A 24,234-nucleotide genomic window follows, 5' to 3' on the forward strand; every position below is an offset into this window, starting at 1 on the left:
AGGAATATCCGGATTTCTAGAGGACTGAATTGTGTCAGTTATCATCTCTGTGCTGATCTGTCTGCATTGCTCCACAACTGTGCCTCTTTAATTGCTATGGAAACAGCACTGTAGCGCCAGTATAACCACAGAGACTAGTTACATGAAATGTTCAACACCATTGGGAAACTGAAACATAATGGATAGCATGACATCTCAAAGGCTCAGAGATTCACCTTTTAGAATTCCAAAGAAAAATGGATAAAGCACCAAACCATTTCCTAGATTTGAAACACCGATTGATGGCATTCGCATTTGTATTATAACCCTCTTTATGCCTTTTCTAGCTATTATAAAAGCAAGGTGAATTCAGAGAAGGGAGCTGCTATATTCTTGGAAATTGGAAGAAAATGGGTCATGTATGACTCTGCAATGACAAGGGAGTGATTTAATTGCATTTCATATTTGTGATAATGTTCTACATCCTAGACCTTTCTCCTCTGTGTCCATTGAAATCTGATACTTAGAGTGAGACGCAATAGAAGGAGAAACCAGCATATTAAATCCAGATCGGAGTCTTCAATGACTAATGTTTTCAGACCTTCAATGAGACTCAGTTTTCTTATCATTCAATACCAAGTCAAATGTGGAACACAAGGTCTTTTTACCCAGATTTTTTCCCACAAGGCATTGATATAGGGGAGCACACTTAAGGTTTGAAGTTGATGGGGAGCAGCAGTGTGATACCCCAGAAAACAAGATGCTCATTATCTGAGAGCTCCCTTAGCTGAAAGCCACATGCCCCTCGCTGTTCTACACAGAATCTCCCTTTATGTGCTTCCTTCAGTTCTCTCTCTGGTCTTCTGTTCTGCACAGTGAGCTTTCATGTTTTCTTTTATCAAACATGGACTTTGGCTATTCCTTTTTTTTCTTTTTAAATTTTTTATTGATGTTTAGTTGCTGTGCAATATTATGTAAGTTACAGGTATACATTATAGTGATTCACAATTTTAAAGGCTGTGTTACATTTGTAGTTACTATAGTGTGCATGCTGTATTCCTCATGTTGTACAATACATCCTTACAGTTTATTTTATACATAAGAATTTGCACTTCATTATCTCTTACCCATGTATTTCCCTTCCCCCTTCTCTCTATCCAGTGGTAAACACTAGTGTGTTCTCTATACCTGTGAGCCTGTTTCTTTTTTGTTTTATTCACTAATTGCTTTTATTTTTAGATTCCATATGTGATTGCATCGAGTATTTGTCTTTCTATCTGGCTTATTTCACTAAACATAATACCCTCCAAGTCATCCATGTTGTTGCAGATTGCAAAATTTCATTCTTTTTTTTTTTTAGGTGGAACATTTTATGTATTTTTTTTAAATTTCATTAATTTTTTAGTTTTTTCTTTCCACTGTACAGCATGGGGACCAAGTTACACATACATGTATACATATTTTTGCCTCCCATTGTTGTGTTGCAATGTAAGTATCTAGACATAGTTCTCAATGCTACACAGCAGGATCTCATTGTAAATCCATTCCAAGAGCACAAGATTGCATCCCTTAACCCCAAGCTCCCAATCCCTCCCACTCCCTCCCTCTTCCCCGGGGCAGCCACAAGTCTATTCTCCAAGTCTATGATTTTCTTTTCTGTGGAAACGTTCATTTGTGCTGTGTATTAGATTCCAGTTATAAGTGATATAAGATATTTGCCTTTCTCTTTCTGACATTTCGCCCAGTATGAGAGTCTCTAGTTTCATCCACGTTGCTGCAAATGGCATTATGTCATTCTTTTTTATGGCTGAGTGGTATTCCATTGTGCATATATATCACGTCTTCCTAACCCAATCATATGTCGATGGACATTTGGGTTGTTTCCATGTCTTGGCTATTGTGAATAGTGCTGCAATGAACATGCGGATGCATGTGTCTTTTTAAAGGAAAGTTTTGTTGGGATATATGCCCAAGAGTGGGATTGCTTGGTCATATGGTAGTTCTATGTAAGATTTCTAAGGTATCTCCAAACTGTTCTCCATAGTGGGTGTACCAGCTTACATTCCCACCAACAGTGCAGAAGGGTTCCTTTATCTCCACAGCCCCTCCAGCCAGCATTTGTTATTTGTGGGCTTATTAATGATGGCTGTTCTGACTGGTATGAGGTGCTGTCTCCTGGTAGTTTATATTTGCATTTCTCTAATAATCAGAGATGTTGAGCATTTATTCATGTGCTTGTTGGCCATCTGTATATCTTCCTTGGAGAACAGTCTATTCAGGTCTTTTGCCCATTTTTCCACTGGGTTGATTGGCTTTTTTGCTGTTGAGTTGTATAAGTTGCTTGTATATTCTAGAGATTAAGCCCTTGTCCATTGCATTGTTTGAAACTATTTTCTCCCATTCTGTAGGTTGTCTTTTTGTTTTCTTTTTTGTTTCCTTTGCTGTGCAAAAGATTGTCAGTTTGATTAGGTCCCATGGGTTTATCTTTGCTCTTATATCTATTTCCTTGGGAAAATGACCTGAGAAAATAGTCATGAGGTTGATGTCAGAGAATGTTTTACCTATGTTCTCTTCCAGGAGTTTGATGGTGTCTTGTCTTATATTTAAGTCTTTCAGCCATTTTGAGTTTATTTTTGTGCATGGTGTGAGGGTGTGTTCTACTTTCATTCATTTGCATGCAGCTGTCCAGGTTTCCCAGCAATTCTTGCTGAATAAATTTTCTTTTTCCCATTTTATGCTCTTGCCTCCTTTGTCAAAGATAAATTGACTATAGGTGTCAGAGTTTATTTCTGGGTTCTCTATTCTGTTCCAATTGTCTATCTGTCTGTTTTGGTAGCAGTACCACACTGTCTTGATGACTGTGGCTTTGTAATACAGCCTGAAATCTGGGAGAGTTATGCTTCCTGCTTGGTTTTAGTTTCTCAGGATTGCTTTGGTAATTCTGAGTCTTTTGTGGTTCCGTATAAATTTTTGGATTGTTTGTTCTAGTTCTGTGAAAATGTCATGGGTAATTTGATAGAGATTGCATTGAATCTGTAGATTGATTTGGGCAGTATGGCCATTTTTATAATATTAATTTTTCCAACCCAGGAGCATAAGATATCCTTCCATTTCTTTACATCTGAAATTTCCTTGATTAATATTTTCGTCATATAACCCCTTTATCTCCTTGGTCAGGTGTATTCCCAGATATTTGATTTTTTGGGGTGCAATTTTAAAAGGTATTGTGTTTCTGTATTCCTTTTCCAATATTTCATTGTTGGTATACAGAAATGCGACTGATTTCTGAATGTTAATCTTAGATCCTGTTACTTTGCTGAATTTGTTAATCAGTTCAAATAGTCTTTGGGTTGAGTCCTTAGAGTTTTCTATATATAGTATCATGTCATCTGCATACAGTGACAGTTTTACCTCTTCTCTTCCTATTTGAATGCCTTTTATTTCTTTTGTTTGTCTGATTGCTATGGCTAGGACTTCCAAAACTATGTTGAAGAGCAGTGATGAGAGTGGGCATCCCTATCTTGTTCCAGATTTGAGTGAGAAGGCTTTCAGCTTTTCTCCATTGAGTATTATATTTGCTGTGGTTTTGTCATAAATGGCTTTAATTATGTTAAGGATTGTTCCCTCTACACCTACTTTGGTGAGAGTTTTGATCATGAATGAATATTGGACTTTGTCAGATGCTTTTTCTGCATCTATTGAGATGATCATATGGTTTTGGACTTTTCTTTTGTTAATGTGGTGTATGACGTTGATTGATTTGTGTATACTGAACCATCCTTGTGAACCTGGAATGAACCCCACCTGGTCATGGTGTATGATCTTTTTGATATGTTGTTGGATTCGGTTGGCTAAAATTTTATTGAGAATTTTTGCATCTATATTCATCAAAGATATTGGCTGATAGTTTTCTTTTTTAATGTTATCTTTGTCTGATTTTTGACTTAGGGTGATGGTGGCATCATAGAATGTCTTTGGGAGGGTTCCTTCTTCCTCAACCTTTTGAAAAAGTTTAAGGAGGATGGGCACCAGATCCTCTTTATATGTTTGGTAGAATTCACCTGTGAAGCCATCTGGTCCTGGGCTTTTATTTGTAGGGAGTGTTTTTATGACATCTTCAATTTCATTTCTAGTGATCAGTCTGTTCAGTTGGTCTCTTTCTTCTTGATTTAGTTTTGGCAGGCTGTAAGTCTCTAGCAAGTTGTCTGTTTCTTCCAGATTGCCAAATTTGTTGGCATATATTTGTTCATAGTATTCTCTTATGGTTTTTTGTATTTCTGCAGTATCCATTGTGATTTCTCCTTTTTCTTTTCTAATTTTGTTTATTTGGAAAGGATGTTAAAAAATACCTCAAGGCAAACAATAATGAAGGCACAACTTCTCAAAATCTATGGGACACCACAAAAGCAGTGCTCAGAGGGACATTCATAGCAAACGGGCCTTCCTCAAAAAAGAAGATCTCAAATTGACAACTTAACCCACCACCTGAATGAAGTAGAAAAAGAACAAAAAAAGACCTAAAGTCAGCAGAAGGAAGGAAATAATTAAGATCAAAGAGGAAATCAATAAAATAGCAGTTCAAAAAACAATATAGAAAATTAACAAAACCAAGAGCTGATTCTTTGAAAAGATAAACAAAATTGACAAACCTCTGGCTAGACTCATTCTTTTGTACGATTGAATAGTATTCCACTGTGTGTGTGTGTGTGTGTACCAATATACCACATCTTCTTTATCCATTCATCTGCTGATGGACACTTAGGCTTTTTTCATATCTTGGCAATTGTGAATAATGCTGCTATGAATACTGGGGTCCATGTATGTTTTTGAATTAGCATTTTCCTAAACTTAAAAGCTTTGCACAGCAAAGGAAGCCATTGACAAAAGGAAAGGACAACCTACTGTGAACAAGCGAATGTGCAAATGATATGACTGATGAGTGTTTAATATCCAAAATATATAAACAGCTCTACAACTCAACATCAAAAAGACAAATAACACAATTAAAAATGGGCAGATGACTTGAATAGACATTTTTTCCAAAGAGAACATGCAGATGGCCAACAGGGCACATGAAAAGATGCTCAAAATTGTTAATCATTAATCGTCAAAGAAATGCAAATCAAAATGATGATAGGATATCACTTCACACTGGTCAGGATGGCTGTCATCAAAAAAGAACACAAAAAATATTCATAAGGAAGTGGAGAAAAGGGAACACTTGTACACTCTTGGTGGAAATATAAATTGGTACATCCACTGTGGAAAACAGTATGGAGGTTTCTCAAAAAACTAAATATAGATGTGATCCAGTAATTTCATTCCCATGTATATGTCCCTTGTTTTATTGCCCCTTTAAAATCCGTGCCTTTTGGTACTCACCAGTCACGTACAAAGTAGATTATAAAATTATTCTGCTAAACAAATAACTGTCTACTCCCAGATAAATTATACCTATCTCTAGAGGCACTACTATCTTAATTAGCTGATGTTTTAAATATAAATTACCTTATACTTTTATACATACAGTCCTGACTTCACCTTCCCAAATATTTGCCAGTTATATCTGAAACTCTATAAGGAGTGCTTACATTCAGGAAACCACCTGCATCTGTGCCAGCAGACCCAACTCTAAACTAAACTGTTCTAGCACTTTTGGAAACCTTCATGCTTCTTAGCAATGGGCTGTTCTAGGCTCTTTTCTCTCCCTAAGCTTTTCTGCAAGAGAGGATATATTTTCATTCAGAGTGACTGGTAGTATTTACTCTCACTATCCATGGACAGTCCATGACATTATAGCTTTGCAAGCAGACTTTTAAGTGGGCAAGAAATGGGATAACTCAACCTACATCACTGGGAGAACACTGAGACCTCTGTATAACAGAAATCATTCTCCTTTATGAGGTAGAATTTATATTCTTAAAAGAATACTTAGCATTATGGACTGAAATATTTGGGCAACTTTAGTCATGTCTTGACATACCAAAGAAAAATAACTGATTAACTATGTCATTTGGGTTGTCATCTAATATTCTCTTTTAAGTCTCCACCATAGTAATCTGCTAGCACCTTTTCAGTGTAATTTGATTATGAAGAGAGACCAGAAAAATAAATATCACTTGGTGAACTTAAGGAGTTGCTATTCAAATCAATAACTTTTTATGCCCAAGTGCTGCATAATCAGAAAAATACAATATAAAGATATAGAAACATCATTTTATCATAGAAAAAGCATGAGTCTTGGATAAATACAGCTCCATCTTGATCCTACCTTTTTGTTTACTTTCTGCATGACCTTGAGGTATTACTTAACATTTCTTGAATTGTATTTCATTATATAAAATGAGAAGAAAAATAGCTGCTTTATACAGAGCTGTGCAAGTATCAAATGGGATTTGGTACGATAAGTACATTGTAAAACAAGTCCATTTTAGCTTTCTAATGGCAACTAACACAATTAATATTAAAAACATTTTATAAAAGAAATAAGCATTTCTCTATGTAGTTTTCACCTCAGTTTTTAAAAGCAGAGATGTTATGAAACATTTGCACATCTACTAGTTAGACAGAGCATGGTAAATAGTCCAGTTAGTAAACTGGTTTAATTATAACTTATCAGCATCTCAGTCTTGTTTCCTCATCTATAAAATAAAAAGACCATTACCTCCTTCTTGTTTACCTGTGCTCAATAAATGGTAGTTATTATTTTAAAACTTGGTCTGGCCACATAACTGGCCTCTTACTTGTTGTCCACTAATGTAAAAAATATATCTTTATGTATGCATATATCATGTTATCATGTTCACTTGAAAAATACAAGTATATTGGAGTTCCCCTCGTGGCTCAGTGGTTAACGAATCCAACTAAGAACCATGGGTTGCGGGTTTGATCCCTGGCCTTGCTCAGTGGGTTAAGGATCCGGCGTTGCTGTGAGATGTGAGGTCGCAGACGCACCTTGGATCCCATGTTGCTGTGGCTCTGGCCTAGGCTGGTGGCTACAGCTCCGATTCGACCCCTAGCCTGGGAACCTCCATATGCCGTGGGAGCGGCAGAAGAAATGGCAAAAAGACAAAAAAAAAAAAGAAAAAGAAAAGTACATGTATATAAAAACATACATGTTGAAAACAAAAGTTATAGGTTGCTATATTAACTCATAGACCCACCTTAATTATGTAAATTTAAATATAAAAATATATGGTAAGTTATAATTTTTCAGTCAGGCTTCTATTATACTAATTGTGAATGTGTTTCTCTAATCAGATTCCAGCCTTCTAAGCTCGATATCTAGCAAAACAGCTTGTACATGGTGCAGAAGCTAAATAAATCTTGCTGAAGAAATTAATAAAACAGTGAGTGAATGAATGTATGAGTGAATATTAAAAATTTATTATGTTCAGTGTGCTTAGGAATGTTACTAGCAACTAAAATCAAAGACCAAAGGATAATTGTTCTAGGTTACATTTGTCATATTTATATATGTAACCCTTTTGACACATCCTAAAACAACTCATCAGTGTCAGCAGGCATCAGCATCTGTTAACAGGCATTAGCTTGGGCAAAGGGGCGCTAATTAAATTTGTGGAGCTCTGCTGAATGATGGTGAAGCAGCTCCTGAGGAGCCAGATAGCTTTCCTTTAACACAGCATATAAATCGGTACCATATTGGTTTCTGCAGAGAATAGATTATACACTCAGTTGGTTGTAAGATTTAAATTTGCTTTTATATCCTGTTCTGGTTGCCAAATAAATACTGATTCTCTTGAGCATATGTTATGTAATAGCCATGGGCTGAAAGAAGGATGCTGTACTGGAAAATGATTTTCCAGTTTGTGTGTGACAGACACTTCTTTGTTTATAAATGTGTCACTTTGTGTCTGAGAGGAATTAGCTCTTGAAAGAACATGTAATACAGAGATGTGTAAATATTATCTAAAGAACTGCAAGTGTATGACTATTTACTGAGTTACAGCCCCACTTAAATGTTACTATTGAACAGAGATCTTCATTGTTTGCATTTAACTATTTAGATAAAGCAACAGACAAACCATGTTTTAAAAGAGTTTCAGTTAACTCGTTAAGAATGAAGAGAGTGTGTTTGATGGTCTTTATAAATGTTTAAATTATGAATACCAGCAGAACATTACAACTACTCTACTTTTCCAGACATTCATTTTCTTCAGGTGGTAATATATTAATCTAAAACATATGTCAAGGATTAGTTTTTGACCTTGTAAGAGTGGAAACTGTTTATTTACATGATCCCTATATCCTATCTTTTACAAACTTTGAAATTTCCATCCTGTTCTAAGATAACATAGGAATGCTCATTAATCAAAATTCTAATGATTCTGTCATTACTAACAGGTCTCACTTAAAAAAATAAACATAGAGTTAAGTGTGCACACCTTATTCTAAACTTATTGTTACTTTGTAAATCATCAAATTGGTGTAAGAAGATATCATCTTAGGCAGTTATATGTTGTCTCATGAAGTAAATCGGGTTATGAAATAGGATGCATAATTTGGGTTGGAATAGAATCACATCTTTGGAGATACATGATCAAGCTAAGAAAATATGCATCTCTAAAATATGACTATGTTATGATTAACTACTAATAACTTGTCATTTTAGAAATCCTTCTTCCTTTGGAAACAATAGTTGGAAACATAGTAGAAAACTATATTTCCTCTTTGAAGCTTAACCAACTCTGTTGAGGAAAACTTGATATAAGTAAAATTCAACAATTTTCAAGGTATATATATGCCAGTGAATTGTGATGAATATGTACACCTGTATACCACTATTACAAATAACATAGAATATTTCAATGACTTGCCAAATTTTCTTATACCAGTCTATCATCCTCCATCCGGGTGACCACTGATTTGATTCCTTCACTATATACTAGTTTTATCTGTTCTAAATGCATGTATTCAGTTGACCCTTGAACACCAAGGATTTGAACTGTGTGGGTCCACTTATATGCAGATTTTTTCAATAAATATGTACTACAAAATTCTCAGTTGGTCAAATGCAAGAATGCAGAACCACAGATATGGAGGAATAATGTATGCAAAAGAGCCAAGTATAAATTATGTACATATTTTTGACTATGCAAAGAGTTGGCACCCCTAACCCCCACGTCATTCAAGAGTCAACTGTACTTAGAAGTTACCATATGTATTGTTTTATATCCAAAATTATTCTGCTACAGGAAATGCTTTTGAGACTTGTATTCGTTTGCTAGAGATGTCATAACAAAGTGCTGCAAACAGTGTGGCTTTAATAGAAATGTATTGTCCCACAGTTGTAGAAGCTAGAATTCTAAAATATAGGTGTCTGTCATGCTTGGTTCCTTTCAAAGGCTTTGAGAGGAAATCTGTTCCATGTTTCTCTCCTAGATTCTGGTGGCTTTAGGACTTCCTTGGATTGTAGATGATGTTCTCATTGTGCTTCATATTGTCTTCCCTCTGTGTATGTCTTTGTGTCCAAATTTTCTCTGTTTATAAGGACACAACCATATTGGATTAGGATCTACATGAATCACCTCACTTTAACTTGATAATCTTGATAATCTGTAAAAACCCTGTTAATGGGTACTTGAGGTTGGGACTTCAAAATACTTTTTGATTGATTTTTTTTTTTTTTTATAGTTACAGAGGCTTTTATTTATTTATTTATTTTATTACTCAATGAATTTATTACATTTGTAGTTGTACAATGATCATCATCACAATCCAATTCTATAGGATTTACATCCCATAATCCCAGTGCATCCCCCCAGCCCCCAAACTGTCTCTTTTGGAGACCATAAGTATTTCAAAGTCTGTGAGTCAGTATCTGTTCTGCAAAGAAGTTCAGTCTGTCCTTTTTTCAGATTCCACATGTCAGTGAAAGCATTTGATGCTGGTGTTTCATTGTATGGCTGACTTAACTTAGCATGATAATTTCTAGGTCCATCCATGTTGCTAAAAATGCTTGTATTTCATTCCTTTTAATGGCTGAATAATATTCCACTGTGTATATGTACCACATCTTCTTGATCCACTCCTCTGTCCATGGACATTTAGGTTGTTTCCATGTTTTGGCTATTGAAAATAGTGCTGCAGTGAACATCAGAGTACATGAAGTAACAATGGACATCACAGAAATACGAAGGATTATAAGAGACTACTATATGCAGCTATATGCCAATAAAACGGAAAACCTAGAAGAAATGGACAAATTCTTAGAAAAGTGCAATCTTCCAAGACTAAACCAAGATGAAATAGAAAAGATGAATGGACCCATCACAAGAACTGAAATTGAAACTGTGATTAAAAAACTTCCAACAAACAAAAGTCCAGGATCAGATGGCTTCACAGGCGAATTCTATCAAACATTTAGAGAAGAGCTAACACCTCTCCTTCTGAAACTATTTCAAAAAATTGCAGAGGAAGGGATACTCCCAAACTCATTCTATGAGGACACCATCACCCTTAATTGAAATTTGTAGTTTATCCGGCATATTCGAATGTTAGGGTGCAAATTTTTTTGTAACTTTGTATATCCACACCGGAGTACTACTTACATTAAAACACACAAAATTTTTTTTTACCTACCCACAGATATACCTTCTCTGTTCCTTTTCATTCATCTGTAAAGATTCAAGATTCCATCTGATGTAATTTCCCTTCAGCCTTAATTCCTTTATACTTTCTTAGAGTGCAATTCTTGTAATGAAACTTTCAGTTTGTTTCTCTCTGTTTTTTTTTTTTTTAAACTTTCTTCTTTTATGAACATATAAATCCCCACCCAGTTTGGCAGCCTGCTTCTTCAGGCAGCACTTTGAAGGTATTTTTCATTGTCTTTTATTTTGCTTTATTTATATTTATTTATTTATTTATTTATTTATTTATATTTTTAAAATTACCTTAATTTTTCTTGTATAATGACTTTTATTTTTGTCCATTATAGCTGGTTTATAGTGTTCTGTCAGTTTTCTACTGAACAGCAAGGTGACCCAGTTATACATACATGTATACATTCTTTTTTTCTCACATTCTCATGCTCCATCATAAGTGACCAAACATAATTACCAGTACTACACAGCAGGATCTCATTGCTAATCCATTCCAAAGGCAATAGTCTGCATCTATTAACCCCAAGCACCCCATCCATCCCACTCCCTCTCCCTCCCCCTTGGCAACCACAAGTTTATCTATATATAAATCTCCACCCAGTTTGGCAGACCTTTCTTCTTCAGGCAGCACTTTAAAGGTATTTATCATTGTCTTTTATTTTGCTCTATTTTTAAAGAGGAATTAGGAGTTAGACATTATTTTTATTGTTATTATTTTGTTCACTGTATCCTTTTGAATGTGTCTTATTTCTATGACACTTTGTAAGATTATTTTTCCTTTTTCTTTGGTTATCTGCATTTTGATTATGATCTGTCTTGGTAGATTTTCCTTTTTTTTAAGCTTGGCTTTTTGGCTTGGTTTTTCTAATCACAAATTTAAAAAAAAAAAAAAAGCCTGTATTTCTTCAATTATATTGCTACCTTATAGCCTTCTTCTAATACTAAATGTTTGTATGTTTGACTTTTTAATATCTTTCCACAGGTCACTGAGTTTTGTTTTTTGTTTTTTTTTTTTTTGTTTGTTTTTTGTTTTTTGTCTTTTCTAGGGCCGCTCCCACGGCATATGAAGGTCCCCAGGCTAGGGGTCTCATCGGAGCTGTGGCTGCCAGCCTATGCCAGAGCCACAGCAATGCTGGATCCGAGCCATGTCTGCGACCCACACCACACCTCACAGCAACGCCGGATCCTTAACCCACTGAGCAAGGCCAGGGATCAAACCCGCAACCTCATGGTTCCTAGTGGAATTTGTTAACCACTGAGCCATGAAGGGAACTCCAGGTCACTGAGTTTTTGTTTGCTTTTTTACTCATCCTATTTTTTTGCTGTTTCTGTGTGATTAGTATGCCCTGCTCTCTGTTCAGAGATTACTAGACTCCTTTCTTCAGATAACTCACTAATTTCTGGTACTTTGCTCCGTAAATTCAAGCTATCCTAGAACTCTGTCTCTGCACTGCAGTCTCGATCTTCTTCAATTGAATAAAACTATTCCTGCTTTGCCTTTTTTTCCCCTCCTTGTGCTGTGGTTTGGAAAGTGTCTCTAGGATTCAATGGTAGCATTTATTTATCTATTTATTTATTTTTTTATGCTGTTCAGGGCCACACCCACGGCATTTGGAAGTTCCCAGGCTAGGGGTCAAATCAGAGCTATGGTTGCCGCAGCTGCTGGCCTACACCACAGCCACAGCAACGAAGGATTAGAGTCACATCTATCTCATGGCAATGCCGGATCTCCAACCCACCGAGCGAGGCCAGGGATCGAACCCATTTCTGCATGGATACTAATCAGTTTTGTTTCTGCTGCACCACATTAGGAACACCTAGAATTTATTTTTTTAATTCACTTTTCTTAAGAATCACAGTTCTCCACTTCCTCTTTCCAAGTATCTGAAAACTAGTTTTATATATTTTTGTACAGTTTCTTTTTGGTGTTGTGTTTTGCTTATTGTGGAAAAACTAATTTAGTTCTAGTTATTCTGTCACAAACAGAAGAATAAGACTATTTCATTTGTTGAAAATGACAGTCTTATTCATTACAACCACATTTCATATGACATAAAGTAGGCATAAAATAAATCAAACCTATAATAATAGGTTTTATTTAGGAAACTAGGTGCATCATTTCTAAAATAGTTCCATATTTCATATTTTCATCAATTAAACATTTGAGTGATTTTCTCCAGCTATTTTCTTTCTTCGTGTTTAAAATGACATGATTTTTGAGAATTTTAATCACAAATCACATGTGCATTAGTATTTTTATTTTTGATGATTATTTTCAAGAGCAAATACTTAAGATCTAGATAGAAAGTGAAACTATCAAGTTTTTAAAAATAAAATTTGAATAAATATAAGAGCATTAAGATTTTAAGAAAAAGGAGTTCTCATTGTGGCTCAGCAGTTAGGAATCCTACTAGGATCCATGAGGATGAGGGTTCCATCCCTGACCTCACTCAGTGGATTAAGGATCTGGCATTGCCTTGAGCTGTGGTGTAGGTCGCAGATGTTGCTCAGATCCCATGTTGCTGTGGCTGTGGCGTAGGCCAGCCAATTCAACCCATAGCCTGGGAACCTCCATATGTCATGGGTGTGGCCCTAAAAAGCAAAAAGAAAAAAAAGTAAAATGAAATATGGTATCCTAAACTCACTGTCAAGTATTTTGATCACTTCTTTGCAAATTATCTCAAAAATCCACATTATATTAAATAAAATACTCTAATATTTAAGAAGCTCAGTGCATCTGTGGTAAATTTTCAGCCCTTTTATTTTGAGAACAAGGTCCTGAATTTTCAGTTAAGATGTGAAGATTGTTCTATTTTTAAGATAGTTTATAAAGATGAATAAAATTAAAAATTAATTAAATATCTTGACACAAGGCTAACAATAACAAATACTGTCCCTTATTGTTTCTGCTCAGACTATACTTGAAAATCCCTAAATATGTCTTTAAGCTTTTGAATTTAAAAGATGTCTTTTAGGGTTTAGTCAAGTTTTCTTTGATTCCCATCCTCCAGTTTGGGCTCAATGTCATTTTTTGTGAGCCCATGGAATACCCTGGGCATATTTCAAAAATAGCACTTAACTAAGAGAATCATAATAATCTGTCAACGTCTTTGTTTTCCCCATTTTATTTATTTATTTATTTATTTATTTATTTATTTATTTATTTATTATCTTTTCTAGGGCCGCACCTGAGGCATATGAAGTTTCCCAGGCTAGGGGTCCACTTGGAGCTTTAGCCACCGGCCTACACACAGCAACGTGGGATCCGAGCCATGTCTGGAACCTACACTACAGCTCAGGACAACGCCAGATCCTTAACCCACTGAGCAAGGCCAGGGATCGAACCCAAACCTAATGATTCCTAGTCAGATTTGCTGACCACTAAGCCAGGACGGGAACTCTTTCCCCATTTTACTTTAAATCACATGAGGTCATGAATGCTGTACTTTTTATCCTAGTTTCTATTATAGTCTCCAATACAGAGTTGATATTTTATACTTGCTTAAAAGTGGAAATAAGTTATTTCTGTATTCTAGTTTGCATAAAAAAGATTATTTTAATAAGGAAATGATTGAATGCTAACACTCTATTTTGTGTCTTCTTTTACAGGCTCTTAAATCTGATCTACAATGGAAAAATTTCTTTTTTATCTGTTTTTCATTGGCATAGCAGTGAAAGCTCAGATCTGTCCAAAACGTTGTGTCTGTCAGATTTTGTCTCCTAATCTTGCAACCCTTTGTGCCAAGAAAGGGCTTTTATTTGTTCCACCAAACATTGACAGAAGAACTGTGGAACTGCGTTTGGCAGACAATTTTGTTACAAATATTAAAAGGAAAGATTTTGCCAATATGACCAGCTTGGTGGACCTGACACTTTCCAGGAATACAATAAGTTTTATTACACCTCATGCTTTTGCTGACCTACGGAATTTGAGGGCATTGCATTTGAATAGCAACAGATTGACTAAAATTACAAATGATATGTTCAGTGGGCTTTCCAATCTCCATCATTTGATATTGAACAACAATCAGCTGACTTTAATTTCTTCTACAGCATTTGATGATGTCTTTGCCCTTGAGGAGCTGGATCTGTCCTATAATAATTTAGAAACAATCCCTTGGGATGCTGTTGAAAAAATGGTTAGCTTGCACACCCTTAGCTTGGATCACAATATGATTGATAACATTCCTAAGGGGACTTTCTCCCACTTGCACAAGATGACTCGGCTAGATGTAACGTCAAATAAACTGCAGAAGCTACCGCCTGACCCTCTCTTTCAGCGAGCTCAGGTACTGGCAACCTCAGGAATCATAAGTCCATCTACTTTTGCATTAAGTTTTGGTGGAAACCCCTTGCATTGCAATTGTGAATTGTTGTGGTTGAGGCGTCTATCCAGAGAAGATGATCTGGAGACCTGTGCTTCTCCAGCCCTTTTAACTGGCCGCTATTTTTGGTCAATTCCAGAGGAAGAGTTTTTGTGTGAGCCTCCTCTTATTACTCGTCATACACATGAGATGAGAGTCCTGGAGGGTCAAAGGGCAACCCTGAGGTGCAAAGCCAGGGGAGACCCCGAACCTGCAATACACTGGATTTCTCCTGAAGGGAAGCTTATTTCAAATGCAACAAGATCTCTGGTGTATGATAATGGAACACTTGACATTCTTATAACAACTGTTAAGGATACAGGTGCTTTTACCTGCATTGCTTCCAATCCTGCTGGGGAAGCAACACAAACGGTGGATCTTCATATAATTAAGCTCCCTCATTTACTAAATAGTACAAACCATATCCATGAGCCTGATCCTGGTTCTTCAGATATTTCAACGTCTACCAAGTCAGGTTCTAATGCAAGCAGTAGTAATGGTGATCCTAAAATGAGTCAAGATAAAATTGTGGTGGCAGAAGCCACATCATCTACGGCACTCCTTAAATTTAATTTTCAAAGAAATATCCCTGGAATACGTATGTTTCAAATCCAGTACAATGGTACTTATGATGACACCCTTGTTTACAGGTAAGAGAAGTTAAGCAAATCTTTATACTTTCCATACATCTTAGTGTAGGGCTTGATAATGTACTACTTCTTTTTTAGTTGGCAGTGTTATGTTGTAATTAAAGTACTCCATTTTTTTAAGCATATAATATAAAGCCTGTGAAAGGTGAATACATATGGGGAAATATTTTGAATGGTGTTATTTTCAGAGAGTTCCAATTTATATTTAATATTATGCTTACTTACTTTCTTTCCCCCTCATCTAAGAGATGTGACTATCAGAGAACAAGATTGATTTATTTTAAAAAAAATTCAAAAACATACCAGAACTTACACATCCACATGAGTGTTCTTTCCTTCAAGGAAGTCACGTTGGGAGGCTATATCATTATCCCAATAATGCTGCCATTGCTCAAAGCACTTTTGGAATTATCTTTAGAACCTTCGTCATACTATTTTGAATATCCTCAGTGGTGGCAAATCTTCGTCTTTTGAGGGTGAATTTGAATTTTGGAAACAAGCAAAAGCCATTTGGAGCCAAGTCTTGTGAATAAGGTGGGTGATCAAGATGGGTGTTGCCATTTTTGGTCAAAAATAGGATGTAACTATAAAATAATGAGACTGATTTTTTTTTGAGTGATTGAGTCTTGTGTGTTTATGTGTGTGTGTGTGTGTGTGTGTGTGTGTGTGTGTGTGTGTGTGGTCTCTTATATACTGGTTCTTAAGACAGTTCCAAAGAAAATGTAAGTATTTTGAGCAGTGAAAGTATTGGTGGAGTTAAGTGTATAATCTCTGGGTAAGGACATTGGGGGAGAATTTACATCTGACTAAAAAATTTCTGGTATGTTTTTCTAAAGTTCAGCTTCATTGATTTATAGTCACATCTTGTCCAATTTTCAGTTGGAAATATACATTTTTACCTCTTCATATAGTTTTACTCATGATAGACTATTACTGTATCTAGGAAATGATGCAAAATCATGACTGAAATATATATAAATTTTTTTTCATCTTTAAGCTTTTCTGAAATAAGATCAAATTATTTCTTATACACCCAGATGAATTCTTAAAGATAATTCGATTTTCACTCATGTATGGAAATGAGAAATTTTTTTAAAAAATAAGCATGGACTGGTAGGAAAAAACAAAACTGACCTAGCCAGGTATATGATAGATCCTCGGTAAGGTTCTACCTGGCTGAGTTTTAATTTTCTCATCTTTAAAAGGAAGAGATTAGAGTAAATGGTTTCTAATATCCCTCTCATCGCTAAGTGAATGGGGATGTAAACTCTGATGCATGTATGTTAGCATAAAGTAATTTGCCATTGTCATACTCAGCTTTCGCTTAGGCTGTGGACTATTTCACCCATTGTCAAAGACGAGGTGCCATCTTTACCACTTACTTTCCTGTAGCTACCAAACTTTATATATTTTAGACATCAGCTCTGTGAAATAGGTCATTTTCTATTTTCCAAATTCCAAGATTTTAATCCTGCCATAGAAGTCAGTTCTCTATGACCTGGAGGAAATTGCTTGAATCCCTGACCCTAATGTTTGTCATATATAAGATAGTGATAATGCTCACCTCATACAGTCATTGTGAAAATGAAATTATAATGCATATAAAGTGCTTAGTAATGCCTGGCCTTTATCATACCCTCACTCCATGGATAGTGATTTCAACCACAAATGCATACTCTGGCCTAAAACTTTCTTGGTACATTAAGAACACAATGTTTAGGTTGGATAACAGATTAGCACTGCCAAGTCTTAAAACTTCTAAAACTCTTTCAGAGAAAAAAAATATAGTTTCAAGCCTTTTTTCCAAATTCAATCTTAGTTTAGGTCATATATGGCTGCAGTTGAGAAAAATAAGTTAGTGGAAAATAGGATCCACAGAAGGCTTTTGTGATATGATGGATTCAGAGATGTCTTAAACTCTTACCAAACTTTACAGACCGTGTTCTGGAAATAATTTCATTAGCCCACAATGGGAAGAGCGGGAGCTTCATGCTCTGGTCAACAGCTTTGCCCTGTTCATGTTTCTAGGATAATATTACTCATACATTTTCATCAACCTCATTTATAGATAAAAACATACTGGGAACCCAATGTTGAAGACATTAGAGAGGGTTGAAATTTGTAAATAAAGTACTTTAATCTTAGTAATTATCTTAGTTATTAAAGATAGGTTTACTGAGTACCATTCCATAGCAGCTTATAACTGATTTGGAAAATAATACTCTGAATTGCATTTCCATTCTGGTTTCTAATGTGATTGTCAGTGTTTTCCCTTCCTTCAAATTGGCTTTTAGTCACAGAGGTGTTGTAAGTGCTAAATGGATTTGTTTAGTAGTCAGATAATGTCACAGTCACACCTTTCAAAAGCAATTTGTCATAAATGATTTTTTAGCTGTGGCTTTTATTAGGAGTTCTGCTTTGCCAAGCAATGTAATTAGTAAGCTTGTCAAAGCATGGTACAGGCACCATCAATATAATGCAGAATCCAACAATGACTTTTAGCCATTTTAACTGGGTAAATACAAGATTAGATCATTTTCCCATATTTCATATCTGTTATAAATGTGCTTATCTTAATGAGTACTGAAATGAAACAGCTGAAGTCATAATGGCTCTGTTTGTATATCTGTTTTTGTTTTGTTTTTAATATTAACACAAATTCCATTGTCCCTCAGAATGATACCTCCTACGAGCAAAACTTTTCTTGTCAATAACCTGGCTGCTGGAACTATGTATGACTTGTGTGTCTTGGCAATATATGATGATGGCATCACTTCCCTCACTGCCACAAGAGTCGTGGGTTGCATCCAGTTTACTACAGAACAGGATTATGTGCGATGCCACTTCATGCAGTCCCAGTTTTTGGGAGGCACCATGATTATTATTATTGGTGGAATCATTGTAGCATCTGTGCTGGTTTTCATCATCATTCTAATGATCCGCTATAAGGTTTGTAACAATAATGGACAACACAAGGTCACCAAGGTCAGCAATGTCTACTCTCAAACTAATGGGGCTCAAATACAAGGCTGCAGTGTGACACTGCCCCAGTCCGTGTCCAAACAAGCTGTGGGGCACGAAGAGAATACCCAGTGTTGTAAAGTTGCCAATGACAATGTGATACAATCTTCAGAAACTTGTTCCAGTCAGGACTCCTCTACCACTACCTCTGCTTTGCCTCCTACCTGGACTTCAAGCACTTCTGTGTCCCAAAAGCAGAAAAGAAAGACTGGCACGAAGCCAAGTACCGAACCACAAAGTGAAGCTGTCACAAATGTTGAGTCCCAAAACACTAACAGGAACAACTCAACTGCCTTGCAGTTAGCTAGTCGACCTCCTGATTCTGGCACAGAGGGCCCCACATCTAAAAGAGCACATTCAAAGCCAAGTAAGTTTTTCACTTTGCCTGCTGAGAGATCCAGAGCAAGGCACAGGTACTCCCTGAATGGAGAATTAAAGGAATACTATTGTTATATTAACTCACCGAACACATGTGGACTCTTTTCTAAAAGAAGCATGTCTATGAATGCGATGTTAATTCAGTCCAGCAGTTCTGATGGGCGTAGTGGAAAAGCAACTCTTTCAAATTCTAAGTGGATATTGGAAAGCACTGTGTAACCTATTATTTCTTTTTAATGAAAAATTATTTTGAGAACTCATATAGGAGATTGGAATTTGAAGTCCTAGTCTTGTCTCTCTGATACGTGGCTAATAGAGCAGTGGTGTATAAACCCTCTAGGGTACAGTTCGTATATACACAAAGGTAATATATATATAATGGCTTAGGGAAAAACGCATGACAGCAGTGCCTTCCCCTATTCTAGGACTGGCTTCCAGGTTTTGCAATAGCAGGCCACAAAATGAAAGTTGTAGAGTCATACATAAATAATGATATTTCCTCCAGTCTTACATAGTACCACCTATGAATGATTGGTATTTTTCAATGAGTAGATTGTATATTTTCTTTCAATGATGGTGGCGTTTGTTTTTAGGCAAGTATTTTAGAGAACAACTCTGTGTTATGTTATTTAAAATAAAATATTCATTTAAGTATACTTGGACAGTGTTAAAATAAGTACCATTTTAAACAACATTCTTGGTTCAGGTGCCTTAATGGTTCTATGGTATTTCTCATCCACCACACGACTTTTCCCATGGGAAGCAGAAGAAAAGGCAATTGGTTTGCCATTTATCAAAAAAAAAAAAAAAAAAAAAGCCAATACAGCTTTAAGTCACAGCCAGTTTTAAGTCATATGCATCTGCCTGGGCATATGAAGGTGTTTTCATTTATTCAGTACACATTTGTTGAATGAACGAGCTTTATATTTTTCTTAACGCAAGTTAAATAGGGAGATAGAAATACAAAACTGCCTTTATTAAAGGGATGTTTATTTTTTATCACCAAGTAAAATAAAAATCTTCTAATGGAGTTTTTATTACATTTATAAGCAATATAAAGTCATAGCTCATTAATCAGAGAATAGTTTTCTTCTTCCCTTGTGTGCTATAATTCTGAATTTTAATATTTTTCTCTGAGTAAGATAGTAAATATATTTATTATTTGAACCAAAGTTTGTGATGAAATTTAATTAGATGTTATACAGCTTAGTGGGAATACATCATTTAAAATAGGATTTTTAGGAGTTCCCATTGTGGCAGAATGGGTTAAGAATCCAACTGTAGCAGCTTGGGTCACTGTGGAGGCACAGGTTCAATACCTGGCTGGCACAGTGAGTTAAAGGCTCTTACATTGCTGCAGCTGCAGATTCAATCCCTGGCCTAGGAACTTCCATATACTGCTGGTGCAGCCATTAAAAAAAAAAAAAAAAAAAAAAGCTTTAATTTAGTCAGACAATAATACCGTTCCTTGATGATATGGCATTTTTGGACCTTCACTGAAATTGAGGTCTATAGAAAAAATGTTCTATCTACTCCTTGAAATTTTTACCATATTATATGGTAACTTGATGGTGTTTTATTAAAGATCATTAAACAGGGGCGTGGGGATTTTGTTTGTTTTGTTTTGAGAATAATGCTTATGTGGGAACCTCGTACAAGACATTTTTAGCCATAACAAAAGAAAATATATACTTTATGTAAAATACTACCTGGGAGCAAGTTAAACACATGGTTAAAGTTTATTAACTTTCAGATTACTCGAAATACCATTTAAACACAGGTGAAGAATATCATTCATTAGTTTAATTTCCTCTTGGCGGAGACATTTATAAACTTTTCAGTTAATTTTAACTTGACAGAGGCATACCTTGTGCATGATTTATTATGATGACATTCAAAAGTGGGTTAGATTAAAACAGAGGTTACTTTCTGAGGCAATATTGAAAACAATTGGCTAATGGGCTTTCATTTCCTTAGGTGTTTCCTAAGTACTCTCTCTGCCCTGCTTCTCTTTCTGAAGTTTGTTGTTCACATTTCTAAGGTATAATCAGCCTTAGTGAGTCCAGTATAGAGTTCTTGGGAGGAATAAATGAGATCACATGTGAGGTTGTATTTTGTAAAAATCAAAACATTACTCAAAGTGAAATGTATTTTCAACACTATTTCTGTAATAATGCTCTTAATACCAGCTAATGTTTTAAATTAACACCAATTACTTAATTCTTCATGAAGGTACTCATTGACAGAAGCATATTATTTTTCCCCTTTGTAGTTTTTACCTGCATAGTATTAAAAAATCCTGAGTATATAAAAGTTTTCAAGACATAAAGAAATGCGTCCCCCAACAGGGGATCTCTGACATTATGTAGGTTGTGTCAAGAGGGCTCTAAAATCATACAACACAGGCAGCAACTTAGCATGCCTACTCCAAGCTACTGATTAACTTATTTTCATTTTCCAGTTACCTCTCTTTTTTAAAAAATCAATTTCCTGCTTATGTTTCTAATGAAACTTTAATTAAATATCTTTTATTTCTCATAAACATTTGAAACCAATAATATCTAATCATGTGAAATTTCTTATTTGACTAAATCCATTTAAACCATTTAAATTGTTATTACTTTTACAAGACATTTTTAGGGTGAAATGAACCAAAAGCTTAAACACTTGTTCTAGAAGTAATAAGGCCTGTATTCCTAGCTTTCAAAGAGTTTATATTTGAATAAAACATTTGAAAAAAGATTGGGTTATCAAGAGGGTCAAATGTTATTTGGTTCTGTTTATAAGTATATGAATAACGCTTTGCCCAGAGTAGTTTTAGTGTGAAGTGACTGAAAAATAAATCTATGAGAAGGTTAGGGGTGATTAAAGGTACCAGTTAAAATACCCAAAACGAAGTAGTTATTCATATGAATGAATGAGCAAATGGATAGATGAATAAATAAGTAAATGGAGCCAGAGAGAAAGGTTCATTAACAAGAATTTTGATTAATTAGCACAACAGAGATATGTGCTCCAAAATCTAATATAAGCCAGAAATTCTGTCCCTCTTGTTGCTTTTATTCTGTCATTCTGACATTCCTTATTTAACCAACTACAGAGCATATAGTTTTGCTATTTGTTGTTGCTCACTGTGTATAGTTTGTATATGTTGTTTTGGCTTCCCTGTTCTTATTTTTTTTTAATTTTTAGCCATTTTACACTATGGTTTCTGCTTGTTCGCTATAAAAACCAACAAATAATATATTTACAGATATTTACTCCAAAACCTTTTAAAAATTATATGTGTTCCTATATTTTGGTTTGTTTCTTTTGGGTAATTGTCCCCCCATTTGAAAATGTCAAACTTATTAAAGTAGGTCTTTTTAAGAAAATATACATGTACTATATGAGTCCCATAAGGGATACGGAAGCGTCAAAGCATCCTCAAAATCCTAAGAAGAAAGAGTTTGGTTTGATGAACATTAATTATTTTTAGTCTACAAATAGATTAACACAGAGGTATATTAAATACAATAATTTAAACAAGAAACAGTAACACCTTTGCTGAGGACAACATATATAGCCTACATTTTTTCCAACCGTTAAATTTCACAGTTAGTTGAAATCACAATAAGCTATTTAATACTTTTAGACAGTTGATTTTAGCTACTTTGCAGATATCATCACCAAACAGGTTTTAGAATATAAGTTTTTGAGCTTTTGTAAGCCATATACGAGCATAACGAGTTTACTACCTGAAGGGTACATACTTTCTCCATAAGAATTTAAGGAATTTTAAAAAATTAAATGTCTTCCATTTGTCTATAAGAATCTATCTTTTTTTTCTTTTTTCTTTTTTAGAGCCGTACCCACGACATATGGAAGTTCCCAAGCTGCAGCAGGGGCAGGGGGATCAAATCGTCAAATCAGAGCTACAGCTTCCAGCCTACACCACAGCCACAGCAATGGTGGATCCCCCACCCACTGAGCGAGGCCTCAGGGATTGAACCTGCATCCGCATGGATACTAGTTGGATTCCGCTGCACCATGACAGGGACTCTAAGAATCTTTTATCTTTTTTGTGAAGTATTTTCTACTTCACTTCAAGGCCCTCAAAAAGTACTTCCAAATTAAAATTTAACCATTTTATTTGCTTATATTACAGAAATTAATATTTTATTTATAAAATAAAAACATTAATAAAGCAATTATCACAAAGTTCATATCAGTATTTTTGGTTCCTAAATTTTAATATTTCCTCTTCTATTTATTCACAAAATAAACTTAAAAGAATTATTAAAATGCCAATAGTTTAAAAAATTCAAAAACATAAAGCATCTTATGGCACACAGAATTGTAAAGGTAAATGGGGCATTTTTTTTTCAAAGAAGACTGCAGATACAAGCCGATTTTCTTCTCAATGTAGCAGAATTCCACTTCCATTCTATATTGTTAAGTAAGCAGTGTTCATTTACATTAGACAGAATGAAAACTCACTCCTTTGCTCATTGTTCCCTTGAGTCTCAGAAAGAGTTAAGATGCTTCTGTGAGTGTGTGAAGCGTTTTGGGGAAAGGACTTCAGCCCAGAGGTGGATTGGCTGGGAAAAGGATATTTTTCTTATCCTCCCCAGTTGGTAATAAAACACTAATGATGATAATAATAATAGAGTAATGCAATTTATCTTATAATATTTATGAGAAGAATGTTAATTGAGATAAATTTATGGGTAATGAAATTTCACTTTAAAAAATTCATAAAGGGTTGGAGTTCCTGTCATGGCTCAGTGGTTAATGAATCTGACTAGGAACCATGAGGTTGCAGTTCAATCCCTGGCCTTGCTCAGTGGGTTAAGGATCTGGCATTGCCATCAGCTGTGGTATAGGTTGCAGATGCGGCTTGGATCCTGAGTTGCTGTGGCTCTGGAGTAGGCTGGCGGCTACATCTCTGATTAGACCCCTAGCCTGGGAACCTCCATATGCCATGGGAGCAGCCCTAGAAAAGGCAAAAAAAAAAAAAAAACCATAGAGGAAAGAGAAAATAACCAAAATAAGACTGGAATCTTTTTTTCTTTTTTTTATGACTGCAATTTTATAGTAGTTTCAGAGCTCTGTTTTTCAGATTACTCAGTCCTTTCCCGCCCATGCTAGATAAATATATGCTGGGATTATAAATGCAATTAGTTTTATCAGGTTTGAGGATGTCTGTTTTATGCAACAGAAATGATCCTTCTTGTAGCA

At 35.4% G+C, this 24,234-nt stretch overlaps 1 protein-coding gene across 9 annotated transcripts in view; it reads left to right on the forward strand.

Annotated features, from left to right (window-relative positions):
- Positions 1-24,234, forward strand: part of LRFN5 (leucine rich repeat and fibronectin type III domain containing 5) — a 271,597-nt gene that overhangs the window by 238,349 nt on the left and 9,014 nt on the right. For 3 of the 9 annotated variants that reach the window (XM_021101080.1, XM_021101071.1, XM_021101076.1), the window contains 2 exons: positions 14,211-15,615; positions 18,291-19,848. In XM_021101080.1, coding sequence (XP_020956739.1) covers positions 14,231-15,615; positions 18,291-19,233 — 2,328 coding nt within the window. In that variant the 5' untranslated portion in view covers positions 14,211-14,230 and the 3' untranslated portion in view covers positions 19,234-19,848. Of the gene's footprint in view, positions 1-14,210; positions 15,616-16,033; positions 16,150-18,290; positions 19,849-24,234 lie in introns of those variants that run through there. The other 6 variants (XM_021101081.1, XM_021101085.1, XM_005659914.3 and 3 more) reach the window with 3 other exon arrangements.

This window comes from Sus scrofa, chromosome 1, assembly GCF_000003025.6.
Source record: "Sus scrofa isolate TJ Tabasco breed Duroc chromosome 1, Sscrofa11.1, whole genome shotgun sequence".
Lineage (NCBI taxonomy): Eukaryota > Metazoa > Chordata > Mammalia > Artiodactyla > Suidae > Sus > Sus scrofa.